Source organism: Monodelphis domestica, chromosome 7 (genome assembly GCF_027887165.1).
Source record: "Monodelphis domestica isolate mMonDom1 chromosome 7, mMonDom1.pri, whole genome shotgun sequence".
NCBI classification, from domain to species: domain Eukaryota; kingdom Metazoa; phylum Chordata; class Mammalia; order Didelphimorphia; family Didelphidae; genus Monodelphis; species Monodelphis domestica.
Window position 1 is genome coordinate 279,752,762 of NC_077233.1, and position 26,080 is coordinate 279,778,841.

A 26,080-nucleotide genomic window follows, 5' to 3' on the forward strand; every position below is an offset into this window, starting at 1 on the left:
GAGATGGGAAGGAGCTCTTTGGAAATGGTAGCCATAGCAAGGTTGCTGGATTTTTGGACCCTGAACCCCATCCTCCCCTCCCCGGCTGACAATATGAAAAGCACAGTTGTCCAGTTGGGACAATAAGCCAACTTGGTATCGGATGTTGCCCTCAAGTCCCCGAGGCTGACAACCAGGCATGAGGAAACCCTTAGGAAGGACTCACTGTTCTTCTGCATGGCCATCCTGAGAGTCAAATTCTCTTGCTTTAGCTTCTGATTGGTCTGCTGCAGGAACCGGATGTAGTCAATAGCCTTCCTCAGGATGGCTGATTTGTTTAGCTAGAAGAGAGTAAATGAGTGAAGCCCTTGTCATTCCAGGACCTCGCCACTCTTTATATCCCTAGCGTCCTCCATCGGTGTGGGCTAAAGGATTCCTGGAGCTGGCTGTCGATGTTAAATCCCAGCTTTTCCCTCAGCCAAAGTGAGGATGACATGGAATATCACTGATGGAGGAACATAGTATAGTTAGCTTAGGGCCCGCTAACCTGAGGCCCATAAACTTGGTGTAGGGTTTTTAAAATATTCTGATAATTCCATTTCAGTATAACTGGTTTTCTTTGTAATCCTACATATTTTATGCACTTAAAAATATTAATTTAAGAAGGGATCTGTCAACTTCGCCAGCCATTCGGTGAAGTCTAGGACTCACAAAAAAAGATTGAGAAGCCTTTGGGATGCTCACGTGAGGGAAGTTGGGCCCTTGTTGTCTCTTGCTCATTCCTGAGTCTTCTCTTTGGAGATTGGACCAGGAGGACTCCCAATTTATTCCCATCTCTAAGTCTAAGACACTTCCTCTATACTGGCTCTTGCCTGTTCTCCTTTATCTTCCCCTGGATTTCTCTTCCTCTGGATGTACTCCTTTCCATCTTCCCTTGGATTTCTCCGAGTGTCCTCCTTTCCATCTATCTTAATCTCCCTCTCTGCTTTCTGTCCCCCTTTATTCCTCTCTGAAGCTTGTGTCTTTCTTTATTCCGTACCTTGGCCTCAGTGCCCACTACCAGGTCTTTGAGTTCCACAATCTTGTCATTGATAGAGGATCGATAACGCTTCTCGATAGCATTGTGAGCGGTTCTCTTCTCCCCCTTGCTCTGGGAGTTGGGGGTCTTTCCTGTAGCAGCAAGACGATTGATGGGCAGCTTGTCAGCATCAACCACCAGGGGCACAGTGGCTAAAATGGTGCCTCCACTCACCAGGGTCTGTTCAGGGGGAAAAGGGTGGAATTATTTCAAAGCCAGGGCAGTACGTGTTAAGAAGAAAGGGACAGAGAGTCTCAAATTGTGGAAGAGTAGAAAGAAGGGGAAATTCGAAGGACAGTGACTAAGAAAGGCAAAATGGAGTGAGAAGAGGACAATCTTGAAGACCAGCTGACTTGTGGGGAAGAGAGAAACCCAGGATTTAAGTTTGTTCCCACCCAGGATTTAGACAGACACATATTCATATAGGTAGGTACCCACCATATTAAAAATAAGTGAGAATTCCATAGTTCAGGAGTATATGACCCCAGACCAACCTTGGCCTTCCCCCTCAACCACCTCATCAAAAGTCAAAAGGGCATCAGGGTGGTTTGGTGGATAGGCAGCCAGGCCTGGAGATGGGAGGTTCTGGATTCAAATCTGGCCCCAGACAATTGCTCGCTGTGTGAACCTGGGCAAATCAGCCCAATTGCCTACCCCTTATTATTCTTCTGACTTGGAACCAATACTCAGTATTCTAAGTCAATGCAAGGGGTTTAAAAAAGAAAAGGGAAAAGAAGGGAGGGAGGGACGGAGGGAGGGAGGGAGGAAGGGAGGAAGGGAGGAAGGGAGGAAGGGAGGAAGGAAGGAAGGAAGGAAGGAAGGAAGGAAGGAAGGAAGGAAGGAAGGAAGGAAGGAAGGAAGGAAGGAAGGAAGGAAGGAAGGAAGGAAGAAGGGAAGGAAGGAAGGAAGGAAGGAAGGAAGGAAGGAAGGAAGGAAGGAAGGAAGGAAGGAAGGAAGGAAGGAAGGAAGGCAGTCCACAATTTGGGAGGATATGACCCCAGTCTGATCTTGGCCTTCTCTCAAAACCACTCCATCAAAACTCTTATCTCATGCTGCCCTTACAAGCCCCACCTCTAGTGCCCACCATACCGGGACCTGCAGAGGAGCAGACTGCACTGCCGTGGTGGTGGCCAGTGAGTTGATCCCCGATGTCTTCACTCCTGTGCCCACATCAGCCTTCACAGCTGTCAGGACCAGTGAGTCAGCCTTGATGAAGTGAGGCTGGAGCAGTACCTAGGCAGTGGGGACGGGAGAAAAGTCAGTGCTCCCCAAGTCATTTGGAAGCCTCTCCCCTCCCTTCCCAGACTTATTTTCTAAATTATCTATTTTGTCTTGATTTCCCCAGCCTTCACCCTACCCGCCAGGCATTCAGTGAGGGCTGGAATAAATGCTTGTTGTTCAACCCTGTTAAAACCAACAACTTTGAAAGACTTAGGATACTGATCAACGCAAGAGCCAATCACAATTCCGGAGGCATAATAATAAAACCTGCCAACCACCTCCTGTCAGAGAGGAGATGGGCGTGGGGTACAGAATGAGATGCATTTTTTGGATGTGGTCAATACAGGGATTTGCATTGCTGGATGATGCATTTTGTTACAAGGTATTTTGTCTTTGTTTTTCTATTTTTAAATGGTGGGGAAGAGAAGGGAGAGAAAAGACATTTTTGTTCATTAAAATTTTCTTCACTTAATTTTAAATCAAAATTATAATTAATAAAATGTATATAATAATAAAAAACAGGTCTAATTATTCTATCTAATAAGTTTAAAGTGCTATTGACCAGCCAACCCAAAGGAGCTAGGATATTCCCATGAACCAAAGTTATCGCATTGAGGTAAGCACTCTTCTGCTCCAAGTTCCGCGGGTCCTGAAAAGTCCCCTTTTTTCAGGGTTAAGGGCCAGGCAAAGGTGTTAGGCACACCCATGGAAAAGCCACAGCTAGGGACCTGTGAGAGGTTTTCTACCCCAACAGCCCCTCCAGTGAAATTTTAAGTCAGATTAGCACTGAAAGGAACTCAAAGAATTATTCTAATCCACCCCCCATCCCCCACCCCCCGAATAGCTAGATGGTTAGGTCTAGGGTCAGGAAGGAGGACCCGAGCCACTTCCTAGCTGTGCGACCCTGGGCAAGGCAACAAATCTATTTCCCTCCGTTTCTTCAGCTGTAAGATGAGGAACGTGAGGGCACCTACCTTCCAGGGCTCTTGTGAAGATTAAAAGAGAAGAGAGTTCTGGTGCCTGGCACAGAGCGGGCACTTAATAAGCGCTTGTTCCTTGCCCTTCACTGCCACTACCCAAAAGGCTTGTAGGAGTTGTCTCATCTCCAGGCTGCCTCTCCATCCTCTGAGCCACCTGGCCGTCCCTCTTAGAGACTTTTTAATAAGACTAGGAGGTATTAAATAAGAGTCTCACCCCACATGATCCTCTTTTGTGTTCTGCGGTGTACACAGAAATGCTCACTGGGGTTGTTTTTTTGTTTGGGTTTCACTTAAGTTCAGGGAAAAAAAGCTTTTCTCCTTTTCCTCCACTCCCTGGGGTGATGTGGGGTAAGAGATGGCCATGTGCAAATGGCATCTTTCCTAACTTTCCAGAGAAATGGTGCAGTTCATAGCTCAGAGAGACAGAGACGTACCCTCCTCTATCCTAGGCTGTGCTCCCTGAAGACAAAGACCTTGTCTTATAAGTATATCTCTCAGCGTCAGTTTGGATGGAGAGCCAGACCCAGAGACAGGAGGCCCTGGGTTCAAATCTGACCTCAGATACTTCCCAGCTGCGCAATTTGGAACAGGTCATTTAAGTCCCCCTTCGTTAACCCTTCTGTCTTAGAACCAATATGTTAGTTTTAAGATGGAAGGTAAGAGTTTTTATCTAAAAGAACGAAACCAAACAATAGGGCAGAGAGTGACTCAGAGGATAGAGAGCCAAATCTGGAAGCCTGAGCAAGCCACTTGACCCCCACTGCCTAGCCCTGACCACTCTTCTGCCTTGGAACCAGTGCACAGTGTTCACTCTAAGGTGGAAGGTGAGGGTTTCAAAACAAAAAGACGAGCCTTGTTGGAAGCTAGTAATAATAATCTGGAGATGTGGAAGAGGTGAGTGAGTCTGTAGGGAGCGCCAGACTAAAATGAGGAGGCCCCTCAGCTTGAAACAGGGCTCTCTATAGATATTTGCACAAAGCGGGTCCGGAAATTACGAGAAGGCACCAGATGGCTGAGAGGTAGCATCATGGCGGGCAGGACGGCCGGGAGGTCACCTCAGCCCTTGGAGTCCTGAGCTGCGTGAAGACAGCTTATTAGCCCTGGCAGGGCAGGGCAGGGCGGGGATGACTCATTCAAAGCAGGATCAGGGAGGGAGGAGAGCGAGTGGAAGAGGAGGGAGCCACAATGCCATCAGCTGGCTGGCTCTGCCTGGTCCATCACCATCAGCCCCACAACGACCTCATGGGTCGTTACACCTTTGCTGCCTGGCCTGATCCCGATGGATGGCTGAGGCAGTCTACTGGGCATGTCTAGTGGGAACTCTGGAGGAGGGCTGTGGATTCGGACTCCAGAGAAAGAAAAGTTCCTGGCAGACGCCTGAAGATCCAAGCCACCACGGGGAGGGCTGCTGCTTGGAAAGCCCCAGGACCGAGGACCCCGGCCAATCCTGAGGCTGCTTGCTAGCTGACTATTTCCGGAAACATCCAAGGAAAGAGGAAGTCAAAGCTGGGGTTCCTAACACCCCGCGGGGGAACTCCTTGGTCCGGTCTACAGAACGCGGAAAGGGGATACAAAGACAAAGTCCCAGGCACCCCACGAGAGGCTCCCCCCAAAATGCAAAAGAAGTAAATTCGGGATAAAGAAAAGGAAACGGGATTTCAGTTTTCCTAGTCTAAAATTAAGAGGCTGAATGAGCTGGTCTAGAGGCCCATTCCGACATGAAGAGACTACGGATAAGCTGGTGATAATCGTCACCGAGGGGCCAGCTCGGAGCCGGCTGCTTCTGCGAGAGGATTCTCGGATGCACAGACCCTCATTATTTAGCAGTTCAGAGTTTTGCCTGTGCATTAACAATAGTGGACATTTCTAGATTCCCTTGACATCATCTCCTTTGAGAAGCAGCTCAGTGGCTCAGAGAAAGCCAGCCTTGGAGAGACGAGGTCCTGGGTTCAAATGTAGCTTCAGACCCTTAACTGGGTGGCCTTGGGCAAGTTATTTAGGTCAGATTGCCTAGCCTCTGCTTAGAACCGACACCTAGGCAATTCGGAAGGCCTGGGAGAAAGAACGTTATCCACCTCCCAAAGAGGAACTGTTGGAGTCAGGATGCGGAAGAAACCAGATGACTTTTCACTTCGGTGTCACGTGATTATTCTCCCACATCAAATTGCTTACATCTCCAGGATAGGGGAGGGAAGGAGACAACACGGATCATATAACTTCAGAAAGCTTATGTGGAAAGTTGTTACGCTATCTAATTGGTAAAATAAAATGTTTACCAAAACACTTAAAAATAATAACGAATGGTCTCGCTTCATCCAAGTAGGTGGCGCAACTAGAGAGCAAAGTGGACAAGGTGCTACTCAGGAGAATCTGGCTTCAAGTCTGGCCTCAAACACTTCGTACCTGTGTGACCCTGGGCAAGTCACTTAACCTCAGCTGCCCAGCCCTTGCCATTCTTCTGTCTTGGAATTAATGCTGAGACAGAAGGTACGAGTTTTAAAATATATATACAAATAATAATAATCATAATAATGAAATATATTTACATATCAGAATCTAATTCCACTATTCCATTCCATTATTCCCCTATTTTCTATTTTTATTCCATTGTTATCCTCAATTTACAAATGAGTAAACTGAGATGCAGGAAAAGTAAGTGACTTGCCAAGAGTCATTTAGCTAATAAGCAGCTGAGGCACAATTTAAATCACTCAGACTTCCTAATTCCACATCCAGCCAGCTTAGCACACAGTAGGAGCTTAATAAACGAATGCTTATTGGCTATGCCAAGTGGCCTCTGTCTGCGTGACCGTCAGAGTCTCTGGGCTAATTCCAAGTAGCAGCCACCGGAGAATAATGTTCCAGGCCTCTCTCAGCCCCCACTTTGTGGAGGAGAGAGCAGAGGGAAGGGCAGATCGAGGCAAGGTCTTCTGCGGCCCCAGGGCCCTTCTCTGGGGGGACTCACAAGAGGAGAGGAAGGGCTAAACTTACGGGGACCTGCTGGATCTGGGAGGAGACAACCTGGGTGGGTGTCGTCAGCAAGGGCTGTGGGCAGAGGTTCTGAACCTGGGTTTGGATGGTGACCGGCACTGCCCCTTGAGGAGACAGGGGCTGCTGGACATTCCCCGGAGGAGCCGCTGCAAAGGGGAGACAGAGGAGGAAACAAGTAAGCACGGGCGCTGGGGCTCTGACCTCTGACCTCGTCGGCCCCCGCCCCGATCTCTGCCCCGGACCCTCTGGGAGAGCTGAAGCTAGCGGCAGAGCTGGAGGGCGTCTTCTTGGGGGCTGGGAAGGGCAGCAGCCTCTCACTACTCTGCTCTGCTCCCCTCATTGCCATCCCCACAAATCCCTGAATAGCCGCATTTTTAAAAATAGCAAATTGTGCCTATAGACAATAAAATGAACAAGTAAGTGTGGAACACCCACACCCCCTCCTGAGGTCCCTCTTCACTTGGGGGGGGGTATAAACCAAGCACACGCCTTCTCCCCAACCCCTCCAGCCACTACTTACCTGCTGGGAAACTGCCCTGACTCTGGTAGTCCAGAAGAGATGGAGGGCTAAACTGAGGCTGGGAAGGAGGAGCAAAATTCTGGGGCACCAGGACTGCTGGTGGCTGTAGCTCCTGGGGCTGCGGCGGGGGCTGGGGCTGGGGCGGGGGCTGGGGCTGGGGAGGTGGTGGCGGGACCAGCACGGGCTGAGGGAGAAGCTGAGGGGGAGAAGGCTGGAGGATGGAGAGCTGCATGGGCTCCTCCTTGATGCCAGAGGAGGCTTGACTCAGGTCAGCACCTGCCATCAGCTGCGGGGGCTGGAAGCCCGTCATCGGAGGAGGGGGGGGAGCCGTGGCCTGGAACATCTTGACCTGCGGGGGTGCCTTGGTGCTGCTCCCTAAAAAGGTGTCGAGGGTGGAGCCGAGAGAGCTGGGGGGCGGGGACAGGCCCCCAGAAGAGCCAACATCCTGGAAGGGGGGGGCAGACCCCCCATAACTGGAGTCAAAGAGGCTGGGGAAGTCACTGTCCTGGTTGTTGATTAGCTGTAGCATATCTGGAGGCAAAGAGAAGAAAGACAAAGGAGTCAAGGACGGGGCTGATTTCTCTCCTTACCTCGGCTGGATAAAGTGAGGGCGAGAAGAAACCCAACGGGACCTAAGCACTCCTGCCCCCCCAAACGGGCACCCCCACTTTCCATGAGGAAGTATCCGCCTGGGTCCCAGACACACACACACACACACACACACGCCGGGTAGCTCTTTGGGGCTCCAGACCCCCGTGTGTGCTTATTCACTGGCCAGCTCCACCTGGCTGTCCCTTGGGCCCCTCAAATACAACAGGGCTCTCCTCTTCTCCCCCAGAACAACCTCCTCCTCCTTCCTGACTCCCTTCGACTCTTCCTTCTCCAACCCCCTGCACATCCAACCAGTCCTTCAGGACTGTTACGAGGCTAAAGTCTCTCACTTCTTGTCTCTTCCACGATCTCCCCTTGGGTTTGGCTCACTTCTGAAGTTGATACAGCCCTGGGATCCAGAGTTAGGAAAACCCAAGTTCTAATTCTGCCATATTGGTACTAGTAAGTCACTTCACCGCTGACTCCCTCAGTTTCCTCATTTGTAAAAAGGGGATCATGGGGGCAGCTGGGTAGCTCAGTGGATGGAGAGCCAGCCCTAGAGATGGGAGGTCCTAGGTTCAAATCTGGCCTCAGACACTTCCCAGCTGGGTGACCCTGGGCAAGTCACTTGACCCCCATTGCCTAGCCCTTACCACTCTTCTGCCTTGGAGCCAATACAGAGTATTGACTCCAAGACAGAAGGTGAGGGTTTAAAAAAAAGGGGGGGGGATCATAATAGCATCACTAGAGCAAGGTTGTAGTGAGGATCAAATGAGATAATATATGTAAAATGCTTTGCAAACCTCAAGTTGCTACATGAATGCTAACTATTATTATTATTCTAGTAGTTTTCTCTTTCAACAATCATTTATCCAGAAGCATTTGAACACACTGGCAGAGACCTGGGTTCAAATGCTGCCTCTAATGTTTGCTAGCAGTGTGACCTTGGTGAAGTCACTTTATCTACATGCTAGTAGCATGTCATCTACCATCATCTGCCCAATGCCCTCAGGACTTCCCTATTCCCTATATGAATCAAGCAAGTCTAGACTCTTTCACCATTCGAAGAGTTTTCATGATTCGGTCCCGGACTTCTCACTTATTATTCCTTGTTGATATCCTGAACTCCAGTCCAGCAGGGCAACACATCCCACACTTCCACACCTTTCTGGTTTTCCATCAAGCTCCTTCCCCACCTGAAACATTCTCCTCCTCCAGCTATTCTAATTTAATTCGGATCCTTCCTTCAAGGCCCAGCTCAAATGTCCCTCCAGAGTTTCAGAAATCATCCACCAACCCCTTCATTTGACTACGAAGGAACCTGAGGCCCAGAAAAGGGAAATATCCTTGCAAAAGACCGAAGAGTTCACAGCAATGAAGACTTCCGGGAGGCCTCCAGCCCCAGGGGATTGCTCCATCCTCTGGACCCAGGTTATTCTTTGGCATTCCACCTCACATGAGAAGTTGAGCAACACATTTTCTTCTCCACCAACTAGCCTCAAGGGTTCATGAGAGCAGGAGAAATGTCTTCTAGAGGACGCGTCCCAAAAGTCTTAGAGCCATTTTAAGATAAAACGTTTATAACATCCTTTTACTTGGCTCTTTCCCCCTCAACACCCAGCACGCCCAACATGCAATTTGTTGTTCAGTTGTTTCGGTCAGATCCAACTCTTCATGACCCCATTGGGGGTTTCTTGGCAAAGATACCCAACTGGTTTGCCATCTCCTCATTTTACAGATGAGGAAACTGAGGCAAGCAGGATTCAATGACACTGCCACCTAGCTGCTGGATGAAGATATTAACTCCTAAGAAGGCATTACTAAATAAATGTTTGCCAAATGAATTAATCACATCCAGCTCAGCACACTGGAACCCATTAGGCCATTAAACTTGTGGGCCGGTTCTGTTCTGGCCTCCCAGGACCCCAGCTCCCGCTGCTGCCTATTCTGCAACTAGCTAGCAACGAGCGCTACATTTGCTTCACAACGTGTCCCTGCAGCAGGAGTCTGGGATGGAGTGATGCTCCCAAGAAGGAAAGGGAAGAACAAGTGGGAAGGATGAGCCAAAGTCCAGGAGTTGTCAGGCTTCAAAAAGCCCACCTTTCAAACACTGACCTTCAGTGAGAAGGGAAGAGCTGGGAACTGGCCCAGAGCCAACGGCTCTGAGCATCACCGCAGGAGAAGCAGAGCTTACCGGGGAAACTGGTTAGCTTTGGCAGTAAAGGCAGAGAAGGAGAGAAAAGCCAAGAAGAAAAAGGAGAAGGAAGGTGGGATGAGGGAAAGAGGAGACAAGAAATGAAGAGAGGGAAGAGGAAGAGGAAAGGAGAGGAGACAGGAAGGTGGGATGAGGGAAAGAGGAGACAAGAAGTGAAGAGAGGGAAGAGGAAGAGGAAAGGAGAGGAGAGAGGAAGGTGGGATGAGGGAAAGAGGAGACAAGAAATGAAGACAGGGAAGAGGAAGAGGAAAGGAGAGGAGACAGGAAGGTGGGATGAGGGAAAGAGGAGACAAGAAATGAAGACAGGGAAGAGGAAGAGGAAAGGAGAGGAGACAGGAAGGTGGGATGAGGGAAAGAGGAGACAAGAAATGAAGAGAGGGAAGAGGAAGAGGAAAGGAGAGGAGACAGGAAGGTGGGATGAGGGAAAGAGGAGACAAGAAGTGAAGAGAGGGAAGAGGAAGAGGAAAGGAGAGGAGACAGGAAGGTGGGATGAGGGAAAGAGGAGACAAGAAATGAAGAGAGGGAAGAGGAAGAGGAAAGGAGAGGAGACAGGAAGGTGAGATGAAGAAAGTGATTCTTTGTGGGAATTCACAGAGCAGGAAGGAACAATACAAACAGTTTAGCAGAATCTCTCCTTTGGACTGAGGAGGAAATAAGCTAAGTGATTTGCCCAAGGTCACAGATGGGCTTTGTGGCAGAGCCAAGGCCAGACCTCAAGTCTATTTACTTTCTGTTACAAATAAAGAGAGAGGGAGCAGCTGGGTAGCTCAGTGGATGGAGAGCCAGGCCTAGAGATGGGAGATCCTAGGTTCAAATCTGATCTCAGACACTTCCTAGCTGTGTGACCCTGGGCAAGTCACTTGACTCCCATTGCCTAGCCCTGACCACTCTTCTGCCTTGGAGCCAATACACAGTATTGACTCCAAGACAAAAGGTAAGGGTTTAAATTTAAAAAATAATAAAATAAAGAGAGAAAGGGGGAAGGAGAGAAGGAGAGGGAGAAAGGGGGGAAAAAAGACATAGGAAGAAAGGGAAGAACAGAAGAGAAGAGAGGAAGAAAGAAAATTGAAGGCAGAAATAATAAAAGATGCAGAGAGGAAGAGAAAAATAGCAGAGAGACATATAGAAATAGAAACAAATAAAAACAGAAAGACACGGAGGGAAGGAGGGAAGAGACAGGAACTGAGTGAGAGGAGGGAGAGACAAGAGTTAGAAAGAGGAAGAAACAGAGAAGACAGAAAACTGGAGACAGAAATAATCGAGCTACAGAGAGAGAAAGAGGGGAGAGAGGGAGAGAGAGGACAGGGGACAGAGAAGGGGAGAGGCAAAGAAGAGAGAGAGTGAGAAGGGAGAAAAAGGAGACAGAGTATATGAGAAGGCACTAAACAACAAAAGGGTCAACTGTGGTGCTACTAGACCTAAACAATTTGAGAAGGACTGGAAGGGACCTTAGAAATCACCCAATCCCATCCACCCATTTTACAGATAAGAGAAGTCAAGTCCATAGAGGCTTGTACAAAATTACAAATCTTAGTGACAGGACTGGGACTAAAAGTTAAGTTTTCTTACCTGCCTTCCTTCTACTGGGAAAGAGAAAGGTGCGAGAGCTACTCATTGGCAGAACCTAGGAAAATTTGGATACTCCCTCCTTCATCAAACAGGAGAGGAAGAGCCTGCCCTCACCAACCTCTATTGCTGACACCCCTCTCCACTAACGTCCCTCTTCCACTTGACCCATCACTTCCACTGATCGCCAATCTCCAGCCTTCCTTTCTTTAAAGCAGGATTGAAATATCACCTCCTTAAAAGCCAAACCTTAATCTCATGGAAAGCCTCATTTATCTCCCTCAGTCACAAATGTGTGGCTGCCCCCCAGGGGCATTAAGTCAATTTAAGAAGGTCTTTTTATACCCCTGGGAAACATTTTAGAATCAGGCAGACCTAAGATCAAGTGTCACTTGTGGCTATGTAATCCCAGGACAAATCAACTAATTAACTCCTCAAGGACTAGGACAACTTAAATTGCAGAGCTCAAGGGAGAGCCAGGTAGCACAGCAGATAGAGCACCAGGCCTAGAGATGGAAGGACCTGGGTTCAAGATACTTCAGATACTCACAAGCTGTGTGACCCTGGGCAAGTCACTTAACTCCAATTGCCTCAAGGATTAAAAAAGGGTTTAAAAAAAATGCAGAGTACAAAGAAGATTTACATTTCATTTCCTCATCAGGATTTCCATATACCAATGAAAGCACATGCCCTACTTCTCTCTTTGTCTCTGTCTCCTCCCTATTCCTAGGCACTCAGATGGCACAGGGGATAAGAGAGCTGAGCCTGGAGACAGGTAGACCTGAGATCAAATACTGCCTCAGATACTTATTAGCTGTGAGATGTTGATCAAGTCATTTAGCAGCCATCTGTCTCAGTTTCCCCCTCGGTAAAATGGATTATCATAATAAAACTTAGCCCAGGGATGTTATAAAGATTTCTTTTTTTTTTTAAACCCTTACCTTCCGTCTTGGAGTCAATACTGTATATTGATTCCAAGGCAGAAGAGTGGTAAGGGCTAGGCAATGGGGGTCAAGTGACTTGCCCAGGGTCACCCAGCTGGGAAGTGTCCGAGGCCACATTTGAACCCAGGACCTGCCATCTCTAGGCCTGGCTCTCCATCCACTGAGCCACCCAGCTGCCCCCTGTTATAAATATTTCTGATGATCAATAATGCTTGTTCTCCTGTATTGGAATCCAGAAATAAAGAGAGGAGGGAACGTTGGCGAAAGCAGAAAACCCAGAAGTTTCAAAGGAGGAATGAAGGATTCCCCTAAACCGGTCTGGCCAGAGAAAACCAGAGAAAACCATCCCAGATGACCACCAATAAAGGAATAAAGATGGCATTTGTGTTCCACCCTTCAGAGATTAACTATCTCCTGATAAACAACTTATTCAACCCCAAACCTTCCCTCCAGTCACCTGCCTTATCAGTCAAGACTATCAACCTCAGCCCCCTGTAAGTCACATGTCTCCCATCCCCTGGTTAGTCAAGTATTCGGCTCTCCCATAAAACCAATACAATCCCACTTTTTGTCACTTTAGGCAGGAAGACTCACTAGCCATCAATCCCCCAAATAAAGCCTTTAAACTTTATTGGGTTGCTTTTGTCATTTATTAGGTGGAAGAAACCTTCCCCCTTAAAAACCTTCCTGTACGCCTTCAAATTCTGTCTCTGCAACTCTCTTTCCTTTTGGTTACAAGGCACAGGCAGTTTTCCCCGTTACAGAAATACACCTAGTGTAGATTCTTTTACATATTTACTCATAGAATCCCAGAGTAAGAGGTCAGTTCAGATCCCCAATTTAACAGAAGAGGAAACGGAGGCAGAGAGAAGTTGGATGGTCTGTCCAAGACAAGTTTCACTTAGTGGTAGAGAAGGGATAAGAAACCATGTCCGAGGAACAGGTAATGATCTCATCATCTGAATGTTGTCAACAAGCCTGGCTGCTCTGAATGCCCTTTGGTGGTGCTACTTAGATCTTGCTTTAAAAGCCACCAGATCACTTGCTTGCTTAGCATACAACACGTGTGTTCCAGATAATTTCATATCTGCAAGATAGAAAAATAGTGGACATTTTCCACTCTTGTCATCGTCCTAATATTCCCTCCTTTTTCCTGGCAATCTGGGTAACTCTTGTCCCCTAAAAGGCCCAGAGCAACACTCTTCTGGCTCTCAAGCAGTCAGAAGTCACTGTGAGCTCTCGTGGTTCTTTTGTGTGTCCCCGAAACACTTAAGGGCTCTGAGCTGCCCAAGACTCTCAGAACCCGTCCCTGAGATGTTTACTTTTTTAACTCTTACCCTCTGTCTTCGTATTAATTCTATGACTGAAGAGGGGTTATGGCTAAGCACTGGGGTTTGGTGACTTCTCCAGAGGCTAGATTTGAACCCAGGTGCTCCCATCTCCCGCCTGGCTCTCCATCCACTGAGCCGCCTGGCTGCCCCCCCAAGTCTTTCAATGGAGATGTGCTGTGTCCCTGAGCAGAAAAGACACACCCTCTGAGTCTGACTTGGGTGTTCTTCCCTGCTTATCACTTTATCCAATACTGCAGACACAAAGCACTCTAGGTACCATCAGGATGCTGTTTCTGGTGTAGATGGAGTGGAAAAACCAAAAAGGTCTTCAATCCCAGTTCTTCCACTTTCTTGCCCTGTGACCTCAGGCACTCTACTTAAATCTCCAGGATCCTTATGTACTTCATCTGTAAAATGGGAAAAGCTGTACCTTCCTGGTCTAGCTCCCAACTGCCTCAAGAAGAATAAAATGGGGGGCTGCTGGGGGGCTCAGTGGATGGAGAGCCAGGCCCAGAGACAGGAGGTCCTGGATTCAAATCTGACCTCAGACACTCCCCAGCTGTGTGACCCTGGACAAGTCACTTGACCCCCATGGCCTAGCCCTGACCACTCTTCTGCCTTGGAGCCAATACCCAGTATTGACTCCAAGATGGAAAGTGAGGGTTGGAAAAAAGAAGAAAATGCAGCAAAAGCATCTTTAGTTTCCAAAGCACACATAAGAAATCGTTTTTTATAATTCAAAGGACTTAGGAGGGAAGGGAAGGGAAGGAGATACCTTGCCTGGAGGAGTCTCTGAGATGTAGAAAACTATGCCAAAAGCAAAGGTGTAGGCCTTCCCCAATCCTTCTTACTCAGCTAATTTATGCACCCTATCTTTGTGGGCGAAGAAGCTTTCGGTCCAGTTTCTTCTAGAAGCAGAACCTAGTAGCCCCAACAGGAAGCAGTAAAGGGAGTTTTCGGGGGGGGGGGAGGGCCAAGAATTAGTGGGCTCTGGGCTGAAGAGGCTCTTAAGCAGAAGTGTCCGTCCCTTCTTGGGGAAGCCTCCATGTTCATGCACAGCGAGCACACTCACACTCTTTGGGTCTAAGAAAGACCCAAGGCTCCAAGATGTAGAATTAGTCTCTAACACCAGCAGGTGCTCAAAGTGACACGTCCCAGAAGTGAGAGCCAGAACACTTAGGAATCAGGGAAGACCAAGTAAATTGCCCAAACATCATACAGATGGTTAGCAACAAAGCCTTTACTGGAATCTGGGTTCTTCGGATTCTATCTGGTGTTTTTTCCCACTACGCTGCCCCTGACTCGAGGGAAAAGTAGGAGAAAATAATTTGGCCAAAGTCATTTGTGAGGCCCAATGGTTAGACCCCAAAGTCCTGACTCCAAGTGTTGAATTCACTGGAAGTTTCTCCCTATTCCTTACTAAGGGGGACAAAGGGAGGAAGAGAGGGAGAGGAAGGGTGGGGGAGACAGAGACAGAGAGAGGGACAGGGAGGGAAAGAGGGGGGGAGAGGAAAAGAAAGAGGGAGAGAGAGAGAGAGGGAGGGAAAGAGGAAACAGGGAGAGAGAGGAAGGGAGGGAAAGTGAGAGGGAGAGAGGAAAAGAAAGAGGCAGAGAGAGAGAGAGGGAGGGAAAGAGAGAGGGGGGAGAGGAAAAGAAAGAGGGAGAGAAAGAGAGAGGAAGGGAGGGAAAGAGAGGGAGGGGGAAAGAGGAAACAGGGAGAGAGAGGAAGGGAGGGAAAGAAAGAGGGAGAGAGAGAGGAAGGGAAGGAAAGAGATAAAAAATAGGGAGAGACAGACAGAAAGAGAGGAGAAAGAGGAGAAAAAAACGGAGGGAGAAGAGGAGAAAGAGAGAAACAAAGAGAGGAAGAAGGAGAAAAGGAGAAAGAGAGGAGAGAGAAAGATAGGGAGAGAAATTCTTAAGGCCTAGCCAACCCAAGTATAACTTTCATGATGGCAAATGGGCTGCCATTGTCTAAAGGCCCAAGTAGTGTCCAACCTACTAGCTATGGGCCTCTCTCCATTTAGCTAGGTTGTTTTTCTAGTTGTAGCCTGATCTGAAAGCCTCAAGCAACATTGCATATATTGTATCTTAGCATTTCCAATGCATTTTTGCATTGATTTTCACATCTGATCCTCACCACAGCTCCATGAGAAATGTGGGCCAGAAATCAATATTGTCATTTTACAAATAAGTGATTTGGTTAAGATCACAAAACCAATCCACGAATGGCAGAATTCGAATCCAGGTCTCCAGGCTCTCAGCCCAAGGAGAAATAAAGTTACTAGAAAGGAGCGACTGCCAAGACGGAAGTGTTAGTGTTCTTCTGAAGGCCACCTAGCTTTAGCTTAGGGGCTGAGACCTCAATCCTCCTTATTGCCTTTCCTAACAGGTTCCTTGTACTCTCTCCACAGCTGCTCCATAAATCCAGGACCCAACTGCCCTCTTGCCTCCCTGTGTGGGACCAGGATGGAGGAAAGGGCGCCTCTCCCAGCTGGCTGAGAGTTCTCTGTTTGTGCAACAGGGAGCCTCGGGCAGAACTCTTCCCACGAGTCTGAAGGGAGCCCTTGCCAGCTGGGCCAAGGTCCTACCATGCTGCCCCACAGAGAATCTTTTACTAGGCAAAAAGTGCCTTGGCTGCCCCTGGAGCACTGCCCCGGCTCCTCCCAGCAACCTCTGCCAGTCCCCACCGCTCACCTGGGGCAGGAAATACCGTGCCTCCAACAGACAATTAATGCGGTTGAATAGAATACTTAACGTCTGAGGCTCGGAGGCCCACATGGGGTCAGGAAGAGGCTGGCCTGGAAATGCTTCGCGGCCCCTCGGCACCCCTCGGGAGGGCGCTGGTCTGCCCGGGTATCTTCTGGTATTGGGTGAAGTTCCAGGGAGCGACCCTGAGGTTTCTCCAAGACTATGCCCCCCCCCAAGCTCGCACTTCATCCACCAGCCTACCGGCTGCCCCCCTAAAAACCACCGCGGGGAAAGGCTACCTGCACAGCCCCAAACCCCAAACACACGAAGCAGAGACGCCCTGGGGAGAAGCGAGCCCTGCAGCCCCCTCTCCCCACCAGGGAGCCTGACAACTGAACAGGGCAGCCCCTGGGCCCTGCCCGTCACTCCTGGCCAAGGGGTGCAAAAGCACGAGGGGGAATAACCAAAATGACCCCCCTGCATTGGACCGAAGGACGGGAGTGACAAGAGTAAGGAGGAGGGGGGAGACCCCATCACCAACCTTCCTAGTCACCAAACCAAATAAGCGCTCCATGGAGAGGAGAGGAGAGGAGGAGGAGCGGCTACTCCCCGTCTCCAGTTTTATTTTACTGGGGGGGGGGGGGGGTGCATGCTTGGTCACCCCCCCCACCCCAGCTTGCAAAGACCGAATCCTCAGAAAATGGCTATCTCAGGGGCACAGGATGCCCCGCTCCCGGGGTGAAGAGCCCAGCTCCTTGCAGGCTGCAGGGAGCGGATGCAGGGAGGAAGGAGAGGTGGGGAGAGAAGAGATACCTTCAAAAGTGCAGTCCATCGCGGCGTCCCCCCACCCCGCACACACATGCGAGTGCGCGCCTCCCGCCTGCCCTCGTGCCCCCAGGTCCCTAGCAGGGTCCCTGGCCCCGGCGCCCGCGTATAAAAGATAAGACACAAAGTGGAGCTGTCATCTGGGTCGGGTTTTTTTAAGGCGTTTTTTTCCTTCTCCCCTCCTCCATCCCGCCCCTTTCCCTGTGGCCCCACCCCTCGATCGCCCCGCCTCTGCCCGGTGGCCTCTCCTCTCTTCCTCCTCCCCTCTCAAGCTCCCTCCCGGAGGAAATGAGTCCTGGAATTGTGAATCACGACTAGTACATGAGGTGATTCTCCTGCGCCAATCAGCGGACGCCCCGCCCGCCTGGCTACCGGCCCCGCCTCCGCCCCGCCCCGCCCCCAGGCCGCGAAGCACTGCCCCCACACACACTTCCCCAGCAAAGGTGAATGGAGTGGGGTTACTCGCGGGCACTCGAGTCTTCGTCCTCCGCCCCGGCGGGAGAGGGAGGCCAGGTTACTCTCGGTCGCTGGCGGGACGAAGCCCCGAGTTTCCACGTGCCGCAAGCCTTAGTAGCCGCTAGCTTACTGTGTGGCCAGCACGCCGCTGAGCCCCCCGAACGAACGAACGAACGAAAGATAATAATATTACTGACGCGAAGAAGCCCCTTTTAGATCTGCAGAGCGCTTTCGTTCCGTTTTGCAGAAGAGGAAACTGAGGTCGGGCGAGCTTAAGCGCGCTGCCTGGGGCTTAGCAGCTCGTGTAGGGTCCGTTTTTAAAGCACAGTCTTCGGGGAGGTGGTGATTAGCCGGCAGCGACTCCAAGCCCGGAGCACCGGGCAGAACCCTCCAGCCCACCTTGGATCCCAGAGAATGCCCGAGCCCACAGGGAACGAGACCACCTGGGGCCGGCCGGGTTAAGAACGGGCTTCCGTTTCCAGCATTGGCTCAGTTATGGGTTCCAAAGACTTAAGGAGACCTTCGAGCTGGCAGGGGGCTGGTGGCTCATTTTACGAGGAAGAAACGGGCCAAGGAAGGGAAATCATTCGGGTGTGAATCACTGTAGAGTCTCCATAGAAGGCATCTTGTCTGACCATCGCCTTACAGGTGAAGAAACTGAGGCCAAGGGAGGTGCCTGCCGGAAATGGCAGCACTTTCTTTGGCTATGCTCAGGCTTAAATGGGCTCCCTCCTCTACTCTGGACCTCAAGGCCTATCTGGCTTCCCTTTCAGTGCCCACTAAAACGCCACTTTCTAGAGAAAGCCTCCAATGGCTCTATTTCCGGTGACTTCCGAGATTCGTTTCCGGATATTTAGCCCGGACAGGCGCAGCTTGCTTGGTTTGCCTGGTCCTCTCCCCCGTTAGAATGTAAGCTCCAGGGGACGTCCAGCACACGGTCTTCTTTTTGCATCCCTGTCCTTTAGGACAGTTCCTGGCACATACTAGGTGCTTCATAAATGGCTGACTGATGCCATTCCAGTGACTCAGCAGCAGCTCAAGACGCAGGCATTTATCCTGAGTCTTAAAGAACTTGCATACTATTATCTAAATCATTGTCTTGTCTAGAGCGAGCACATCCGTTACTGTGGAATTGAACTGAATTTTTGGACGGCACCCGAGAGTAGCTGAAATACTGCTGAGTTCAGATCCCGCCAAGTGCCACTAGTGCCTACTAGCAAGGGTCCCTTGGACTCTTCTGAAATAAAATCTGGCTGTTTTCCTCACAGGGACAACATCACCAAGGAGCCAACTTTATAGAACTGCCTTGAGCAACTCAAATGAAACACTCTGATAAGTGTTTTAGAAACCTTTTGAGGCTACTTCAGGAAGTATTATTCTAACTACAAGATAGGATGGAAAAAAGCATCTGATATAGTCTTTTCCACTTTCCAATTGTGTAAACCCAGACACTGAGAGAAGGTGGAGACTGCGGACAAAAGGCTTTCCTGGACAGAGGGCACCCATACTTGCCTCGTTCAAGCCTGGCAGCATCAGGTGGAATAATACTTGGCATGGGTACCCCGGTAAATTCCTCCAAGGCAAAATCACATTGTAGGGCGTCTTGGCCTTCAGAACGTCATTGTTCTCCGCTCTGGCAAACTCCAGGAAGTTCTTTCTTCTCTCTCTACCCTCACCTTCTGCCTGGTCTACAAACACCCTTGAGCCCTCTGGAGAGCTAACTTTGTAAAAGAGAAAGGAGAGTGCTTCTGGAGTCTGTCCTAAACAAGCCAGAAAAGAAGCAAAGAAGGGATTAGGGTTGACTTCCTGTAAAGGCCTATCTTAATTGAAGGACTCAAACTTTTACCGGATGGTATTGCTCACGACTGGCATTATCCCGGAGAATTAAAATGGGAACAGAAGTGAGGCCAATCACGAAGCAACCATAAGGGAAACTGGACACACTGAACGTTATATTGATACCCACTTAATGTCAAAAGACCTTCTGGACTCTAGTACACTGGGTGGATGGTCTTTGGAGGACATCCATGTCCTATCAAGAACTGCACAGGATGCAAAGGAATGAATGAATGAACTGCTCTCTCCCACATGCCCCCAAAAACCTTCTGCAGCTTCCTAATCTCTAGGATAAACTACAAATTACAGCCTAGCATTTAAATGACCCCAAAAGACCTTTCCTGGTCTTAGTTAACATTATCTCCCACCATCCTACAAAGCAGAATACTAGCTATTCCCTAGAAGGAAGCACAGATGATAAGGACAGTTTTGAAAGTTAAAAGTAGGATTTATTATATACTCTTAAATAAAAGTAAGTGGAGTGAAATGGAGACTCAGTTTCTTATAGAATCCTCTTTTTTGTGCTCTGCTATTGTATGGAAATGTTCTCTTCTTGGGGTTTAAGTTCAGAACTTAAAAATAATAAACGTTCAGTTCAGTTCTCCCTAAGCTTTCAACTTTTTATCTCCTACCTCTAAGCAAGCCCTCTCCAACCCTGAGGGATACAGCTTCTTATCTCTGCTTTTCATAAAGGGAGGAAACAAGCTTTTATTAAGCTCCTTCTCTGTGCCAGATACTCTGTTAGGTCTTTACAACGAATAGATGCTTTTGTGGTCCCCATTTCACCGCTGAGAAAACCAAAGCAGGCACAGTGTCTAAGACCACATTTGAACTCAGAGCTCTAAAGAGTGTATCTAGCTGCCTCCAGAATCCTTCTAATCCTTCAGCTCCATGCAGTTCTTCTTCCCAGTCAGTACTCACTAGATTCCTCCTGGCCCCCTCCAGTTAGCTGGCAATTCTCCCTCCTTTCAGAAGCTGCCTCCTAATCATATGCATGAGATCTATGCACGTCACCCTAGGATGATGTTAGCTCCTCAAGGTTGGGACTGTGTGGTTGTACAAGCCCCATCAAGCCCCATGGCTGACTCGATCGACGTGAATTGAATTGTCCAGTTGGAAGGGGTTCCATATCCACAATCGCTGCAGTACTAAATAAAGTTTAGGAGATCCCAGGGAATTTGGCCGTCCTAGGATAGCCTACATTTTAGAAGAAAGCAAATGTTTAAACAGAAAGAATGAGGCTCTAAGTACTGGAATTTCAGTTATCAGAAGACAGGCTGGGAGGGAGGGGAAGTAGGAAATATTTTCGGAGCTGGTCATTCATTCCTCAGTACCAGTTCCTTACTTTACCCACTCACTCTCTCAGACCTTCTTCTAAAAAGAAACTGTCAATGTGGAATCTAGAACCCCCAACTTGTAGCCTAGTAAGATCTGATGAGCCCCAAGTTTCAGGACTAGCTTGTAAGTTTGGAGACCCCAAAGCTTGCCCTTGTTCCCTGTTCTGGAGAGAATCCATCCTGAGGGGAATCCCAAGCTGGCAGTTCCAGACTGAAAAATGGACCCCAAGGTAAATGCCAACCCCAGCCGAGTGCCTTTTTAGCACAGAAGGCAGCGGGTCAGTCTCAGAAGCTGAAGGTCCAGAGTTCGATCCTGGAAAGGGGGATGTGGTACAATGGGAGAAGCTTTGAAGGCAAAAAGGCACTCAGCTTTTGCTTAGCCCCACCTAACTGGGATTGTCATTTATTTACCTGAAACTACTAGCCAGAGATTCCCTTCAGGGTGGATTCTCTCCAGAACAGGGAACAAGGACAAGCTTTGGGGTCTCCAACTTACAAGCTAGTCCTGAAACTTGGGGCTCATCAGCTCTTACTAGGACACAAGTTGGGGGGCTCTAGATTCCATGTTGATAAAAGCATCTACTAAAGTGTCAAGTCCAGGGGGAAGAATGCAGGTTTAGGAGTCGGGAATCTTTCTTCTTCCTAGTTGTGTGAGACATGAGACAAGTCCCTGCTCTCGATGCATTTCCATCCAAGCACATTTGTTAAGGTTTTCTAGTGCTGGGCGCTGGAGATACCGACAAACAGTCCATGATAGATTTGGATGGGTTGGTGGCACGTATATAGAACACTGAACTTGGGAGTCGGAAGACCATTTCCACTCCTGCCCTCACACACTTACCAGTTAGTAAGTGACCCAGGGCAAGTCCCTCCCTCCCCACCTTCACACCTGCCACCAGCTTCCATGTTCTTATCTGTAAAATGGGGATAATTAAAGCACTTACCAGACAGGGAGGTTTTGGGAATCAACTGCGATAACCTAAGCAAAGGCCTTTGTAAACTTCTCAATCTCTCCATAAATGCCAGTGAGTTTACATTGTGCTGAGTGAAATGAAAAGGCCGGTGTGGGGAGCAGGGGGAGATAGAGGCCTTTTGTGGGAGGTGGCTGGCTCCTTATCAGAGCCCAGAAGAGCTAAGGGCTTCAGGGAGTGGAACCGAGAGCATTCCTGGCAGAGGAGAAGCCAGGGGACAGGGCCAAGGAGAGAAGGCGGCCTTTGCAAAGGACTGGAGGTACTAAGTCTGGAAGTGAGGAGATGGCATGTGGAGTGGCTGAGAAACAAACAAGCTAGTTTGGCTGGAATGGAGAATGCCAGAGTGGGAGTAATGTGTGCTCAACCTGGAAAGATAGGTTGGGGCCAGCTTGTGAAGGGCTCTGAATCCCAAACTAAGAGATCCTCATTTGTCTGAGCATCAGAAGGAAGCCACTGGAGCTCCTCCAGCAGAGGAATGGCATGATAGGACTCAGTTTCCTATTCTGTAAAATGAGAGGATTGGTCTAGATAAGGCGTTTTTCACTTAGTGGTGGCACAGAGCACTGGACCCAGAGATAGGAAGATCTGAATTCAAAACTAGCCCCTAGGTGGCTAAGTGGAAAGAGAACCAGGTCCAGAAATGGGAGGTCATGGGTTCAAATCTAATCTCAGATACTTCCTAGACTCTGGGCAAGTCACTTAACCTCCATTAAATAACCCATACCATTCTTCTGTCTTCGAACCAATACCCAGTATTGATTCTAAGATGGAAGGGTTTAAAGAAAATAAACTAGCCTCAGACATGAGTGGCATGACCCTAGGCAAGTCATTTCACTTCTAAATGCACTGGTTTCCTCAGCTTTAAAATGAGGATCATAAATGACACATGTAAAACCCAGTGGAATTGCTCATTGGCTATGGGAGAGGAGTGGAAGGGAGGGAGGGAGAGAACATGATTCATGTAACCATGGAAAAATATTCTAAATTAATTAATTTAATAAACTTTAAAAATAAGAAAAAATAAAAATAAAATGAGGATCATAGGGGGAAAGTGGATGGCTCAGTGGACTGATCTGGGTCCAGAGATGTGAGGTCCTAGGTTCAAATCTAGCCTCAGATACTTCCTAGCTGTGTGACCCTGGGCAAGTCACTTAACCCCAATGGTCTAGCCCTTACTAAAAAAATTTTATCATATAAATAAAATGAGATATTTGTAACACAGTTAGCATAGTGCCTGGTAAGTACTTGATAAATTCTGGGTCCCTTCCCTGAGGCCTTGGGGTCCAAAGACCTTCAAATAGTCCATGAATCTAATAGATTTTAGTGGATTTTTGAACTTGAATTGGAAAGAAATTACATTTTCATTTTCAGTAACTTCTAACATTTCCTTCAATTGTTTAAGGGCATTATTCTGAGAAGGTTCCATTGGCCTCACCAGAATGCCATGATACTCACCCCTACATCACCACCAAAAACTGGTTTAAGAATCCTTGGTGTAGACCATTTCTGAGTTTCATTCCAATTCTAACCTGTGATTCTGATAGCGAGAGAAGGAATTTAGTTCCCTGGTTGGCCTGGACATGAGAAATTGGACTGGGGAGATGGAGGAATCTCAACTTGATATCCAGGGAAGAGTAAAAAGCTTTATTTCCAGCAAATGAATGGTAGAAGTGCTGGATTTGGAGTCAGAGGGCCTGGGTTCAATGTCTCTCCCATTACTACTGGTGGATCTTGGGGTGAATCACGGGGTGTCCTTATTTATAAAATGAAGGCATTGGACTAGGTGACCTCAGGCCCCTTTCAGCTCTAAATTTATAATCCTATAATTCCTTTAATCAACCCTATTCCAACTGTTATCCTTTAATCCTATACAGGTCCTGAAAAACTAGAAAAACCACCTTTCTCATCTGTGGGGAGGACTACCAGGAAGTTCAAGGGAGAGAAAACTTGTTTCTCCTAAGACTCTGTTTGTGGTCTCTTGTCACCCTCTATTTGGAAGATGGAAAAAGGGCTCTTTCTGTAGACAGCCCTTGCATTCCCCCGACCGCCCCCATTTCTCCTGCATCAAATATGAAATTTGTCTTTGCCTTTCCCAAGTCACTTTCACCTCAGGCACCACCAGTGTTCTCAGTACCTCTTCTCCTGATCCAAACACTCCCTCAATAAAGAATCAGATCCACTCACTGAGAAATAAATAACTGCTGATAATAATAAGAGGCAATACGGAAAGGGGGGAAAAAGGAAAAGAAAAGAAATAAAAATAAAAGAGGCAATGTGGAATATTGGAGTTCAAGACCTGCCTCCATCAGACACATGCTAGACATATGTCCCTGAGGAAGTCATTTAACTTCTCAATGCCCCCAGGTCCTTCTTTAAAGTTAAGTTGAAGAAAACCATTGATCTTCGTTGGGAAAAAAGGAGTCCACAGCAGTGTATATCAATAAAATAACGTCTGGACCAAAAAAAATTAATAATAGCTCATCTTTTTTTTTAATAATTACAAAGTTTCCTTCTCAATTATTTCATTTGAACTACACAACTTTGTTGACATAGGGTATACAAATTATCATTGTTATTACGTTTGAATTAAAATTTCCCAGCAGGAAAACACACAGATACAGTATAGCTAAATTTTGTAACTCCTGGATTAAGGAGAAAATACTACAAGCAACAATAAAGAAACAATTTGAACACTGTGGAATTACAATCAGGACAATACAAGATAGCAACTTCTATATTTGTATTATCATTATCATGATGCCACTTTCAAGGTTGGGGAAACCAAAAGCAGGTGAAAAGTCATTAAAACTATTCTGTTTGAAAGGATTATCTGCTGGTTTTGTGTTTTCAAAAGAATGAAGTTTTATAGTGCCACCCTAATCTAAGAAAGGTGAAGACAAATTTTCCTGCCCTATATTCACTTCTTCAATTCCTTATTTGTTTTAATTTCCATTTTCTCTGGTTGAAAGTTCACTTCTCTTTTTTCTGAATGATTTCAATTCAGTATTTAGTTCTTTCTGCCAATTCACTTAAAGTACTGCTGGGTACCAAGTGCCATGTTTCTAAAATATTCTTTCTTGCAAAACCTTCTTTCCCAATGTGTCCACTTTGGTCCTCACAAACCAAGAAATCAAACAGTTTTTGGAGGGGCACCAATCTTTTGATAACTCAGAAAGCATTTCCTTTGGGGCTTAAAGATCATCATGCTGAACATCACTTAAACACTGCCCAGGACTATGAAAAATTTAAGCTTTCTACTGATTTGGTTTCTAGATAAATAATTCAGTTCAACACATGATTATTATTAAGCTAGGCAGCTAAGTGGCAGTGAGTAGAGTGCTAAGCCTGGGATCAGAAAGACCCAAGTTCAAATCAAGCCTCAGATACTTCCTGTGTGGTCCTGGGCAAGACACTTAACCTCTTATCTGCCTCAGTTTCCTCAACTGTAAAATAGTGATCATAATAGCACCTACCTACCAAGGTTGTTGTAAGAATCAAATGCAGTCATATTTCTAAAGCACTTAGCACAGGGGGCAGCTGGGTGGCTCAGTGGATTGAGAGTCAGGCCCAGACACGGGAGGTCCTTGACTTCAGACACTTCCTAGCTGTGTGATCCTGGGCAAATCACTTAACCCCCATTGCCACTCTTCTGCCTTAGAACCAACACCCAGTACTGAATCTAAGACAGAAGGTAAGGGTTTAAAAAAATACAGATAAAGTATTTAGCACAGTTTTAACACACACTTCCTTAAGCACCTGCTACGTTTCGGAGGACTACAGTTACAAAAATAATAATTAAAAAGTCCTGTCTTTAAGGAGGCTACGTGTTCTACTGAGTGGCTATAATATGCATACAAGTAATTTCAGAAGTGTGAGAGAGTGCTAATAACTAAAAGAATCAATCAGGGAGGGAATCCTGTAGGAGGTGGCCCTGAGCTGGGCTTTGATGGATAAGCAGGAGAGGGCATATGTTCCATATTTAGGGGACCTCTTGCAAAAAGGCAGGGGTTTTATTTTTCTATTTCTAAAATGTCCCATTGGCTTTTTTCTTATGTTTTTCCAAGCCTTACTTTTACAAGATTGTTACGTTTCAGGATCAGAAGGATCCTTAGAGGTCACATTGGCACTCCGGGGAAGGGCTTTAGAAACTTACTTGGATTAACTGAACCCATTTTGGCCCTAATGTCCATCTTAACAGAAAGAGATATCTTTTACCCTCCTCCATCCTCTTCCTTTCCAACTTCTGGGTCTTGGGCTTTGGTCACTGGCAAACTACTTCCTCCTTTTCTAAAGCGCATCCCTCCCGCTCCTTAGGAAAACAAAAGCTTAACACAATCTCTCTCTGAAAGCAAAACTCCTTATTTTTCATTCATTTGAGAAACACTCCCTTGGTCTTAGTTCTATGAGACAAGGAAAAAGGTCTCCAGATCCAGACAGTCCAGAGAAGAATAAAACAGGCCCTGTGAGTAGGCCTCAGTTTCCTTCTCTGTCAAAAGGGCACAGTTACCTCTGGCCTGAGGAGTGTTGTGACCATCTAATGAAATAGGAAGG

The 26,080-nt window shown here is 47.7% G+C and overlaps 1 protein-coding gene across 5 annotated transcripts in view; it reads right to left on the reverse strand.

Annotated features, from left to right (window-relative positions):
• SREBF1 (sterol regulatory element binding transcription factor 1) overlaps window positions 1-26,080 on the reverse strand; it is a 70,071-nt gene that overhangs the window by 22,975 nt on the left and 21,016 nt on the right. For 2 of the 5 annotated variants that reach the window (XM_056804484.1, XM_056804483.1), the window contains exons 1-6: window positions 16,918-17,059; window positions 6,770-7,300; window positions 6,250-6,395; window positions 2,147-2,290; window positions 1,019-1,237; window positions 206-320 (exon numbers count right to left, since the gene is read on the reverse strand). In XM_056804484.1, the coding sequence (XP_056660462.1) occupies window positions 206-320; window positions 1,019-1,237; window positions 2,147-2,290; window positions 6,250-6,395; window positions 6,770-7,300; window positions 16,918-16,936 (1,174 nt within the window). In that variant the 5' untranslated portion in view covers window positions 16,937-17,059. Of the gene's footprint in view, window positions 1-205; window positions 321-1,018; window positions 1,238-2,146; window positions 2,291-6,249; window positions 6,396-6,769; window positions 7,301-16,917; window positions 17,060-26,080 lie in introns of those variants that run through there. The other 3 variants (XM_056804481.1, XM_056804482.1, XM_056804485.1) reach the window with 2 other exon arrangements.